This window comes from Haemaphysalis longicornis, unplaced genomic scaffold (assembly GCF_048455015.1).
Source record: "Haemaphysalis longicornis isolate Haplotype H1 unplaced genomic scaffold, Haemaphysalis longicornis Haplotype H1 scaffold_1, whole genome shotgun sequence".
Classification (NCBI taxonomy): domain Eukaryota; kingdom Metazoa; phylum Arthropoda; class Arachnida; order Ixodida; family Ixodidae; genus Haemaphysalis; species Haemaphysalis longicornis.
The window spans coordinates 457,743,011-457,756,393 of record NW_027526203.1 but is presented as its reverse complement, the minus strand read 5'-3'; the positions used below and the strand labels follow the sequence as shown (position 1 = coordinate 457,756,393).

The window sequence follows — 13,383 nt, the reverse complement described above, 5'->3', positions numbered from 1 at the left end:
GAGGGTGGGTGGCACGCCATTATCGCTCTCGGGGAGCACATTCCTGTCCAGTAGTGGTCTGCCATAAATTGTAGATGTACGAGACTGCCGGTGGGGAGCCTCCTCATTCCTCTCCTATGCGAGTGAGCAGCAAGTGGGCTGCCATTGCCTCGTACCATTTGACCACTGAAGCGATCAGGGTTGCTGCTCCCGAATTGTTATTCTTTCTGTGTAAACAAGTTGCATGTCTTAAGCATGGAACGCAAAAGTTATGAGAACTTTTGATTAGTGCAATTAAGCTTGATCTAGTAGTTGTGCCTATTACCTTCTCATCAGATGGCGAGCTTCATAAACAGCTTGATATATTGGTGATGGCTCGCACAAGTACTAGCCACCTCCATGTTCGATGAATCTGTACTATGGAATTGGATACCAGATGAAAACATTGACCGCACTTAAAGGTTAAAGGAACATACTACTGGGCCCATCTGTTTTGCAGCTATCCCTTCAAATATTACGTTTCATACATGACTAGAGCAAGCTATATTGTAAGGCATAGGTGTTATGCTTGCTGAATGTATAGTAACGTACATTGTCTCAATCATCACTAATTAAAAGGAAGAAGGGCATTTGAAATATTTGGTGAAGTACAAGTCGATTGTGGCATGTACAGAGGGCCACAACATAAACCGGACCAAGCGAGCGGTACGCAAAAACTGTCGACGCAACACCTTCCGGCCCGGTCTGTGCCGTCGAGGTAGCTAAATGTGTATGCGGGTCCCTCCATAGTTGGGCACTGCATGTCAATTTTCTCAAGTTAGGCGGCAGGGCCTTGTTTCTCTTTAAACCGGGCAGCACGTTGTGCTGCACGCAGAGAGCTAGAGCGCAATGATTTTTTTGCAGCGACAGCATGCGGCATGTGCGGCAGCTGTGCAATAATTCGGGTTCAGCTTCAAGATAATATTTGCAGGGGTGGAACAGCTGCGCCATTAGTGCCACTGAGCGCCAAACTTGTTTACCTATGCTGAACCGCCTCTATTTCTCCAAACTTGATAAGCGCCATCCTGTGCCTCAGAACACAAAGTGAGCCACGAGATACGACTGTTCTGGTGCTCCATGCCCGAAAACTTGGAGGAAACGTCGTGTTTTCAGTTTCAGTGCGGTTATGGTTTCGGTTTCATCAGGGCTATGAGTGGCTAGAAAAGTCAGTTTCATCAAGGCTATGAGCGGCTAGAAAAGTTGGGCTTTGCTTCGCCTTCTCTGCCTTCACTTAGCATTTATTTGTGTCGCATTTGCACGGTTTTGTTTGCTGGTGCCGGCCGCTGTGCCACAATCAATGGGGAAGGACCAAAAGTGAGTGAAATCTTTTTCTGTCACATCGCAAACATTAAAAACGGAATAATATTTGCATGAAAAATTGCAGATTATTGGGGGTGAACTTTAATGTAGTTGATCATTTTTAATGAGTGCAGCTGCATGTAATGGACAAACAGGGTCTTTGGCGTCTTGCCCTTGCTTGTTAATTCGTTATAACATTTTCAAGCGCCAAATATTTAAACAGGGGACAAAAGGAACAGACACATGCGCAAACTGCCAACTAGTACCAAAAAGTCGTCAACATATTGAAAGACTTTTACAACCGTTGTCTCCTTCAGTTAACCTGTCAAGGTGTGCCATGACAAAGCTGCTCAAAACAGGGGCAACGCATGAGCCTATACTTACTCCTTGCTTCTGGGTGTACACCCCCCATCCCACTGGACATATACTGATTTGGCACTTGGAAACCTTATAATGGATTACCAACTAGCTCGAATCCACACGTTGTTTTGTTAATTTGGTTTGCCTTTGTGGTGAGGTAATTACTCATTTTCGCGTGTGAAATTTGGGGTTAGCTTTGCTTATGTGGGCATTAATTATGCCTTCTAACATGCTCTCGCTACGTAGTCGGCGCACGTTTGTCGACTGTCGCAGCCCCGTGATGGGCGAAGACGTTAAGCTATGTTCTGCTTCGCACGCACTGGAACTGCTGTTTGATAGAAAAAAATGCAAGCACTTTGTTTTACGGAATGCCGCCGTGAACACTGCCATCTAACGGACATGAAGCGAAGCCTGTTATCTGGTCCCCTTTGACTGTGTGCGTGAGGTTTACCTTTTGAACGGTGATAATGTGGCGCACTCGCTGGGCCGAAGGTAGATAGCTCCACATATTGTGAATTTCCAGATATAGTACAAAAACTGTGTTCCTGATTTGGAGCAGCTAGAAAGGCCGTTTGGCAGGGGGTTGGCATGGCCTATCTTGCTGCTCCAAACCTGCTCCAAAAGGCTTTTCTGGCTGCCTGCTTCAAAAGGCAATTTTTCCTGCTCCCAAGACTGCTCCCAAACACATGTACAGGTGCCCCAAAAATAATACGGAGCACGGGAGCGGTGGCCGGAGAGCGCAAAACTGCATGCCAGCGCGATCTATGCGTAGATGCGCCGCAGATAGCGAGAGTGCGTGGGCTCATCCGGCTGTCCACTCTCGATGTTCTGACGCTCGTCTTATCGCCGGCTCAAGCGAAGCCGCGCTGCTGCCACTCCTGCTCGACAGGGGCGCTTTCGGAGCTTCACGAAGGCCTGTTTACGCAGAGCCAGCGAAGAAAGCTTCGTCTTCAGCGAGGTCCGCTTTCTGCTTCGTCATGAATGCCACCGGTTTCACTATGGGTGCCTGCCGTGCTTCGCGATCCGCTTGATTTTGAATCATGTGGCTAGTGTAATGCCTGGCTCAAGCTAGCGCATAAAAATGAGCAGAAAACAAAAATTTCATGCTCGTACTGGCTGCATTGCTCCGAAGGTTCTAAGCGCCGCTCAAGAGAACTGAGAAAGTGAGTGGAGCAAAGGCCAGTTGCTTCAAAACAAATTGACTTCATTATATCAAATTCCATGAACTGCAAAACTGGGAATATATAGTGAACAAAGCGAGGGCTTTCCGACAATATCTCGCCCTGATTAAAAATGAATGAAAGGTATTGAAAATAAAACAAATAATTGAAACAGAATTTCTTGACAAGAAAAAGGGTTGCTTCAGAATTTGCTTCAATGGCAACCACCCTTGATTCATTTCGCCGAGAATTGTTGCAAAATATGCTCAATCGCTGCCTTCTCAAGCCGGGACACGCTTCATTTTCAAGTGAATTTGTGTAGGTTTGTGTCTCCCGCGTAATAAAGTATATTTGTGTTGAAGTAACTGTAGTCCAAAGGTATCACTTCCCATTTTATTTGATCGCTCATTTGTATCGTTAATGCAATGCAGCCAGTACGCGAATGAAAATTTTGTTTTCTGCTCATTTTTATGCGCTAGCTTGAGCCAGGCATTACACTAGCCACATGATTCAAAATCAAGCGGATCGCGAAGCACGGCAGGCACCCATAGTGAAACCGGTGGCATTCATGACGAAGCAGAAAGCGGACCTCGCTGAAGACGAAGCTTTCTTCGCTTGCTCTGCGTAAACAGCCTTCGTGAAGCTCCGAAAGCGCCCCTGTCGAGCAGGAGTGGCAGCAGCGCGGCTTCGCTTGAGCCGGCGATAAGACGAGCGTCGGAACATCGAGTGGGGACAGCCGGATGTGCCCACGCACTCTCGCTGTCTGCGGCGCATCTACGCATAGATCGCGCTGGCATGCAGTTTTGCGCGCTCCGGCCACAGCTCCCGTGCTCCGTATTATTTTTGGGGCACCTGTACCCTGTTCCACCCCTGTATTTGCGTTAGAACCTCTGTTAGTATCATTCTTTTTTTTTTTTTGGCTCTTCCGTAGATTGGTATTTGAGCAACTCGATAAATCTTCACGTGTGACTGAACGGTCACCAATCACTATATATATATGTGACAGAAAAGAGAGCTAATATTAAGCATTATTGTGCCGTTTCTCTTCGAAGTTCACTAGACACACAGGGCGCAGATTTGTGTCCTCGTTTCATGCGTAGTTTTCTTTTTCTTTTTTTCGTAATGTACCAACTAGCCCAAGTTTGTATTCTACTTACCTTCTAAGTTCGTTTTTCCTTCAAGAAATCATGTACATTTCCATTTTTACAACAATGAGACGTGCTAACTCTCCCAATTATGCATTTTTGTGCATATGCAAGGCATTGCATGGTTTTGGATTCATGATTTTTTTTATTCCTATTTAGGTTTCTTTTCCAGGTTTTTTTAGTTTTGTCTCCGTCTTGTGATGGTGGTGTGTGAGGCGTGTTTGTTTTCATTTTTATTATTTCTTATTGTCTTAATTGTGTCTTTTCCGGTTTTTAAAGATTTCCTTTGACCATCACCTTGAAAGTACTATCACCTTGTGAAATCTCTATTTACACTAATATAGCGATTAAATGCGTCAATTTCAGAAACTATGAATCTTGTGCAGGCGCAAGGCACTACAGAGTTGGTGCGGGGTACTTGATATCAGACAAGAATGCTTACGTATTAAAAAGAGCGCCTGACAAACATATCGCCAAGCTGCATGGGGCTACGACTACAGCACATGCCGCACGCTGCCAGAAATCGTGCTGCTCGCGTGTCCTGCCTCGTTAAGGTACCTCCGGGTGTTACTTTCAGGAGGAACCAAGCGCTGCAGCCGAAATCTAGAAAATTCATATGCATCGACTGGCGAAGGACCCGCATGCATGCACTTGGCTATCTCCACAGCAGGTGCTGGGCTGGAAGGCATTGTGCCGATAGTATTAGCGTGCTGCTTGCTGGGTCCATTTTATTTTGTGGCCGCCTGTACGTGTAGCATTTGCTTACGTTCAGGGCGCTGTTCATCTGACAGCTTGATGCTTACGACAGGAATCTGCCATCCTGCTCTTGCCTGCGTGTCTACCTCCTCTATTGCCTGTTTGCAAGTCAGTGGCTAGCCCTCCTCTCCACCTGTTGACTTCCTCTCTGCTGCTAATCATTGAGCACAGTTTCGCAGCCACGTTTTTTTAGAGATTCTCATTTTGTGACTGGAAAATCTTGGGACCGCTAACCTAAAGTGACCAGACGTCCCGTTTAAGACGAGACATGTCCCGGCTTTGCGGCTGTGGTCCCACTGTCCCGGTAGCCTGCTTGTGTTTTGTCCCGCCTTAAAGTTTGGAAGACGGGTATCAATTGCCCTGTGCCACGAATAAAACGCTGGAGGAGTGAAAGAGCCAAAGAAACCGTTTGAGGAACTTCAAGAAAACAGCGCAGACGACGGGACTAAGCAAGAAACACACAACAAGCAGTGCCTGTGTTGCGTGTTCCCGACATCTGAGCTGTTTTCTTGAAGTTACAGTGTACGAACACGCCATTCAGCACACCCTTCTGTGTTTGAGGAACGGTTGGTGAATGTGTTTCAGCACTTCGAAACAAATGACGCACCAGTGGAAAGGGCATTTTCCTTGATCAATTAGATGCGGATTGCAGAGAAGATGCAGCTTCATTTGACCTCACTCAAAGGTGAATTTGTTCATGATGTTTGAGCGGTCATGTGCAAGCCTACAGACACATCAACAAAAATGAACTTATGAAGGCAATTCATTAAAGCAAGGAGTATCAGACCTGAAAAAACCTGGAGGACCTGAAAAAACCTGGAGGACCATGAAGGCAGCATGATGCAGATGTATAATACAAAGTGCAATTTGTCACTTAAGCCACGTGCTGCGTTCTTCCATACCCCCGTCCTGCTTTGGGGTCCGAGGATTATGGTCACTTTACGCTAACCTAAGTACGCTTCACACACACAAAAAATTGCACCGCACAAAACCAGACATCACAGCAGCATGTTCCTTCACCCTTTATCTTTGGTTTAAAGCTGAGGCGGCATTGTCATGGGGGAACCAGCTTAACGAGTTAGCACCTGTTCCATGAATTTGAAACAAGTCAGCTTCACAAAAGAATTCATAGGCCTTAGTAGTCATGACCACGGCACATGCCAATGTATTCTCATTGTGTGGCAGTTGGTTAATGGCAGATTGAATAAAAACAGCGTGAGCATAGCTTTCCATCGTGGCCTTTTCAAACTTCTCATTTTAATATCGTGTTCCTCTCCTGCATTCACAAAACAAGGCAAGAAGCTTTGTGGAGTAGCAACTGCATTCAGCAATTCTAACGTTGTCTGTACACAGAAATCCAAAGGAAAGTTCCAGCAATCCAGTGGTTAAACCCGAACATCCTCCAAACCCTCACATGACCAGTGTAGCAGTTCCGACAGAGGTCAATCACAAAATGAACCCTGAAGAGTTTATATGCTGAGCCCAAGGACACGAGTTCTATCCCAGCCGCGGGGGCTGTGATAGAGGCGAAAAGCAAAAACGTCCAAAAATGTCCAAATAAGCTCAAGGACACGGGTTCGATTCTCGAACGAGGCGGCCGCTTTTCTGATGGAGGCGAAAAGAGAAAGCGCCCGTGTGTACGAGATTTCGGCGCACGATAAAGATCCCCAGGTGGTCAAAATTAATCCGGAGCCCTCCACTACGGCGCGCCTCATCGCCTGCGTTGCGTCGGCGCGTTAAACCCTACAATCAATCAATCAAGAACGCTGGTGTGTAGAGATTGCGTTAAATATCCCCAGGTGGTCAAAAGAAGCCCAGGTGTAGCTTCGGCGTGTTAAACTCCTAACGTCTGAATCTTACCTAACCAACAAACAGTAATTTAAATCTGCAAAAACTTGCCTAATCAACCAAAGTGGTCATTAAAACAAGAGGAAAAAAAGAGGATGATTTGAACTTGCACCGTCATACTATCACATACTGAACCATCCCATACAAACGCCATTGAAAGACAATCTCTAGCACTGAGCTGGAGTGCTGCTGCATGGCACTCTTGCTTTCAGTTATTTTTTTAATTCTTACATAAAGGTATTAGTACTTCCAGGACCTTGCATAATCTGTTTCTGATTTGTTACTCTCATTTAGATAAATGTCTGTCCATTGGATTCATTTATTTTATCTCTACTTCATCAGTATTAAGTGTATGATACAAACAGTGGGGTTGTGCCTTTCAAATATTATATTTAAGGCCTCAGAGCATGTCAAGGGGTCATATATGGAGTTGTCGCAACAAGTGATCACGCCACTGTGCAAACCTGTCTATTTACACTGTTAACCCAATTTTAAGCATTATAGTACTTTCATTTCACAGAGTGCAGCACCACGATTGACCAGTTCAGGGTGGTCTGTGAGGTTGCTGCATACTATTTCTAGCTGCTTGACACAACAGAGACAGGAACAAGGTTTTTTTGTTTTCAGTTCCTGTCTAGTTTCATTGCCGTAGGAGGAGGAATAAACATTTAATTGAGCAGTCAATGTTGTTGGGTTGACCGCTGGGTGGGGGACCTCCTTAGTCCAGGAAGCCCTGGATCTTGGCAGCCTGTCTCGCCCGGTCTACCAGACGTTGTTGGTGATCCGGGTTGGAGCTGGTCAACCCATAGGCGTGCGCAGAGTTCTCGATTAGAGGGGGCAAAGTCTTATCGCTGCGCCCCCCCTTACAGCAACTCCTGACCTCTTCCCACTGAAGGCCTAAGGGGTCCGAACGCAGTGCAAAGAGGGATGGTTATAAAATTTTTATTTCAATGCGATGGAATTGCAACACATACAAATTATTTCTCAGCAGAAATTTTTACTTTAATGTGCTACATTGGCAAAATATGGACCAATTTGGGGCCCCCCTTCAGATGATTAGGGGGAGGCGGCCGCCCCCCCTGCCCCCCCTGTGCGCACGCCTATGGGTCAACCGACCCTCCCACTGCTGAAATGAGGGATTGGGAGATTGGGGCAAGGGATGGTGTGTGGCGACACTCCCATACCATGTGGTAGAGAGTGCATGGCTCTATGCAGAATTTACAAGTGTATGTGTACAATGCAGGATGCATTGAGTGTAGTAATGTACCATGTGGAAATGTGCTATAGTTTGTAACTGTCTGTAGATGACCCTGTCTTTGTGAGACATGTTGGGATGTGGAGGCGGAAAGGTTCTTCGTCTCAAGCGCTAGTGGGCCAGGATGTCACTGTACCTTCTGGGGATTATTTCTCGTGTTGGGCTTATGGAAGGACTGGCTGACATCCCAGAAGGAGGCGCCCGGTGTGTATAAGCTCGGGCTGTGGCATGAGCCGCCTCATTCCCTTCCAGTGATGAATAAGCCGGTGTCCACATGATAAACATTTCGGATAAATCAGGGTGGGCCGATAGAATTTTTGCTGCTGTTGATGAAATACGTCCAATTCGGAAGTTTCGACAGGCTGTCTGGTAGTCTGATATGATGGTGATATGTTCTTTGCCAGGGGTAGCTAGCTGCAAGGGCAATGGCTGCTTCTTTGGCGGTGTCGATGTCCTTAGCTGCAAAAAAATTATGTACCTTTTTCCGACTCGGTGTAGCACAAGACTTATGGCAAATTGAATAGGCATGGTTACTAACTTCAATTAGCATACCTACAAGGTATGCTAATTGAAGGTATCAAGGTATGCTAATTTAGGATACCTACAAAGTGTGATAAACCCTTATAATGTACTGCGTGAGCCTTGAAATGTTAAGGTTTCGGTTGTCTCGAAACTTCGCTCAACTCTTCGCTACGAAACTACGCTAACACCATCCGTGTCCAGCATATTAGATCTAGTGCTAACCTCATCACCCAATCTTGTTTCAAGTATAACCTACCTACCCGAAATTAGCGACCATTGCTTACTCAGCGTTACGTTAAGCTTACCTGCACGTACATCACCTAATTCAAGAAAAACAATTCGTAATTATGCAAAAGCGAATTTTGGTGCCATTAACAACGCCCTGGAGGAATTTATTGACCCATATATGGCCCATTTTAATGAACGTTCGGTTGAACAGAACTGGTCTATTTACAAAAGGAAGCTCCATAGCTTAATCGACACACACATTCCACAAAAAACTATCACCACAAATCGACATTACCCGTGGTATAACCAAACGCTAAAAAGACTTGCAAGCAAGAAACGCCGGTTGTTTCAAAAAGCACGATCATCAGGAAATCCTGAATCTTGGTCGAGGCTCCGCGAGCACACCAGAATGTTTAAAGAAACTCTTAAAGAAGCTAAAAACAAGTTTCATACCGTCACTTTGCCGTCGATGCTAACAAATAACCCAAAAAGGTTTTGGAGCATAGTAAACAAGACCGACAAATCTGCAATATCCTTACATGACTCTGAATTAACTCCTGTCCCGCCCAGTCAGTGTGCCGACTTGCTTAACGAAACATTCAGGCAAGCTTTTTCTCCCATCGGTAATGAATGCTTACCAGAATACACTTGTCAAACTATGCTTCAAATGGATCCAATCACTTTTGACTTTGATGGGATTGTTAAAATAATTGATCGCCTCAAAATCTGTTCTTCTGCTGGACCGGATGATAGTAACAGTAAAATACTAAAAAATACTAAAATTTACTCTGCTATTATTTTGTACAAAATATTTCAACAATCCCTGGAGACTGGAATCCTACCCGAGGACTGGTTGATAGGTAAAGTGGTTCCACTTCACAAATCTGGCGATAAGCACGTGGCCATTAATTATCGACCAATATCTCTCACCAGTATTCCTTGCAAGATCATGGAGCACATCATAGTTTCACACTTACGCGTTTCCTGGAATCATCGTCTTTTTTCACACCGTCACAACATGGATTTAGAAAGTTTATTTCCTGCGAAACGCAGCTATTGACGTTTACTGATGATGTATTATCCATTTTAGACAAAAGTTCCGAAGTCAATTGCGTTTATTTAGACTTTAGTAAAGCTTTCGATAAAGTACCACATAACTTGCTTCTAACCAAATTGAAAGCCTTGAATATTGACGCTAACATACTAATATGGATAGAATACTTCCTTACTAATCGCTCCCAGTATGTCTTTGCTAACGATCACTGTTCTTCTTCTATATCTGTTACATCAGGAGTTCCCCAAGGATCGGTATTAGGACCTCTACTGTTTCTAGTTTATATTAATGATTTACCTAATTCTATTACCTCCTCAATTAAACTTTTTGCTGATGACTGCGTAATTTACCGAGAAGTCAAAACTACTAATCACACCGTCTTACTACAGGCTGATCTGGACCACATCTTGGATTGGTGCACTAAATGTAAAATGAGTCTTAACCCAACTAAATGCAAAGTTATGCGGTTTTCGCGTCGAGCGGCGTCAGTTGCTCCCGCCTATAACATTCACAGTACTACACTATCGGTTGTTACCTGCTACAAATATCTTGGTGTACTCTTAACTTCTAATCTCACCTGGAATAAACATGTAACGTACATTATCTCAAATGCTAACCGCATGTTAGGTTAAAAATTTCAAAGCTACAACGCCGTCCGTGAAGCTTCTTCTGTATAATTCATTAGTCAGGTCTAAACTTGAGTATGCCGCACCAATTTGGAACCCACACACCAAATTACTAACGGAAGCACTTGAAGCGGTTCAGAACCGTGCAGCTCGTTTTATTTCTGGTAACTATAACCGTCTAGCTAGTGTCACCGCAATGAAAAACACATTATCACTACCCAATCTTGCATTGCGGCGCAGGGCAGCAGGTCTTTGCCTATTCTTTAAAATTTATCACCAGAACACAGACCTAAAAAATGCACTCCTAAACGCTCCCACTTACATTTCACGACGCATTGATCATTCTCGCAAGGTTGGCATTCCGCGCTGTCGCACTGCTGCATATTCCAATTCATTTATTCCCAACACAGCATCAGAGTGGAACCACCTACCAGCATCAATTGCGCTTATCAACGATTTTGACGAATTCAAAAGACGTTTGAATGACCTGTATTCCATCAGCTGAGTGAAGTATTGCATTCTCTGTACAATGTTTCATATATTCCGTTAGTGTACTTTGTCTTGTAATTCTTTTTCATGGGTCATCTGTTGACAGTAGCATTCATAGGCGTGCGCAGAGTTATCGTTTAGGGGGGGCAAAGTCTTACCGCTGCGCCCCCCCCCCCCTTCCTCCCCTTACAGCAACTCCCGAGCTCTTCCCACTGAAGGCCTAGCGGTCCGAATGCAGTGCAAAGAGGGATGGTTATAAAATTTTTATTTCAATGCGATGGAATTGCAACACACAAAACCTGAGCAGGAATTTTTACTTTCATGTTTTAACATCGGCAAGGTATGGGGCAAATTTGGCGCCCCCCTTCAGATGATTAGGGGGGGGCGGCCGCCCCCCTTGCCCCCCCTGTGCGCACGCCTACGGTAGCATTTACACTTTGTGATTGTCATGTCGTACGTGTTTCATTACGATATGAACACGCTTACAGGTTTTTGGTTGTATTACTATCTTTTTTCCTTTGCCTTGTATACGCATTGCCAAGTTATCTTACGTTTGTCCTTTTTTTGTGTTGTACTGCTCATGTACCAATCCCCTCAGTAATGCCCCTGGGGCCATGAGGGTATCTTGAATAAATAAATGAATAAATAAATAAACTCTAATTTTTTTTTCTGGATGGCAGCTAGGACTTCGAGCTAGCTAGTTTTACGTTTGTACAGTTATTTTGCTACTCCTGCATTTTGTTTTCGATGTTTTACATACATCTGAATGAGCGACTGCTGAAAATGCAAAATCAATTCCTTACGATATGCGATAACTTGGGCATTAACAAAATTGCATTAAGGGGGGACACTGGTCTTGAGGACATTTTTTTTTATTTTTTAACCTATGTGCTTGAGATTTACAGATTGAGTGTATTTCAACATCCTGAGCACAAATATGCAGTCAGTTTTCGTCTATGGGGTGTAAGTTTACAGTTGTGGAACATGTTATGTCACTCCGTTTCGGGCAATTTTTTCATTATGTACCTATGAAATACCCAAATAGCTTTTATTCCTTTGTGCTCTAGAAGGACCAGGGAATGCAACTATACCACTGCAGTAATTTTAGCATGGTTTCTGCAAACGCTGTAAAATTCGTAAACGTCAGGTCATCAATTTACAATGTTTTTGTAAAACTAACTGCATAAAATGTTGTGCCAGCAAAAAGAAATTCTGTACTTTTGTGGTTTTATTGCACTGTTCAGTTCATAAGCTTTCGAATGCAGTAAAAATGATGTAAACGAACCAGTACATCCCAAGATATTGTACCCAACAGCTGACCATGTGGGAAAAAAATTGGTTCTGAGAAAACAGGGCATGAAGTTTGCAAACATAGGCAAAAATGGTCATGTAGGCGACTTCAAAGGGCGACAGCTTTGTGAATACTTCTGATACAGCTATGATATTTTGCAGGTACATTCTGTGGGACCTGTAGACTGCAAATAAAATTAATACAGAAAATTGATTTTTTGGCAAATTTTCGGTCCTCAAGACCAGTGTCCCCCCTTAACAAAATTCTTGCATGATAAGATTACTTGAACTGTGCTGTGAGGGATCCTGTTCCACAGCGTCGGTGGGAGGTCGTTTCTAGTCCGTAAATGTTTTTTTTTTTCTTTCAAGCCGGTAGTGAAAGAGTGGCATTGTTTTGTGGTCTTCGTATTACTCTTGTGGAATCCTGTGTGGTCACGGGGCGGACAGGACATCTCGTTTATGAAAGAACGGACAGGAGAATGTAGGTTACACCAACATTTGCACCAATGGACACTGCTTGCTTGCTTTAAAATGAGCGTTCGCTCTAAAGATGGCTTTGCCGCAGTGTGTTTAAAGGGGCCATGCAGACAAAGCACAACTTTGGTCCCTGCATGGCCCCTTTAAAGCGTCCATGCAGGCAAAATACAAGTTTGTTGTATAAGTCAAATTCTTCTAAGACAATATTACGAGAAGAGCCATCCGCTCGCAGGAGTTGCGCACCTCGGGAGCCCGCCCATGCCCCGATTCCCACCGTTCTACCGAGTTCCCTTGTCAACACTCACCGATTGTCGCTCGTGAGAGGTTGAAGTCGATGACGCAGGCGACGACACCGCGGGTGTGTAGAACGATTCTTTTCTTGTTGTAGATGAACACTGCCGTCTCGTTGGAAGTCATCTTCACCAAAACGTTGTCCATCTGTAGGTCGCGGTGCTCGAATTGCATCGCTTCCTCGGCTATGGCCACAGCCAGGATAACTTGTGCCACGATGCTATGAACTTGATCGACGCTTTCAATCTGGGGGGAAAGGGCGCCAGCTAATTTTTCTCCAGGTGAAACGCGGAGACTGCGCTCACCATCACGTCGGAGAGACGCACTCCTCCAACCGCGTATTCGACCAGCAGGAAGGGCTCGCTGTCGCACATCACAAATCCTGCAAAAGTTGCGCGGTTGAATGAGTACCACAATGTCGAGGGCTCCGCCGACACTCACCGAGAGGGCGGGTGCCGCGCACCGCCTTTTGGTTCTCGACGAGCACGCCCGGGTACGTGTCCCGGATGCACTTGGCCCTGCAACACGCTGCTGCTGGTGCACTCAAAAGCGCTACCATCGCAAG

General features: G+C 45.0%; 1 protein-coding gene across 2 annotated transcripts in view; it reads right to left on the bottom strand.

Annotated features, from left to right (window-relative positions):
* LOC144156104 (serine/threonine-protein kinase haspin-like) overlaps window positions 1–13,383 on the bottom strand; it is a 27,716-nt gene extending 14,333 nt beyond the window's left edge. For both annotated transcript variants that reach the window (XM_077687915.1, XM_077687916.1), the window contains exons 1-3: window positions 13,260–13,383; window positions 13,124–13,200; window positions 12,833–13,064 (exon numbers count right to left, since the gene is read on the bottom strand). In XM_077687915.1, coding sequence (XP_077544041.1) covers window positions 12,833–13,064; window positions 13,124–13,200; window positions 13,260–13,377 — 427 coding nt within the window. In that variant the 5' untranslated portion in view covers window positions 13,378–13,383. The remainder of the gene's footprint in view (window positions 1–12,832; window positions 13,065–13,123; window positions 13,201–13,259) is intronic.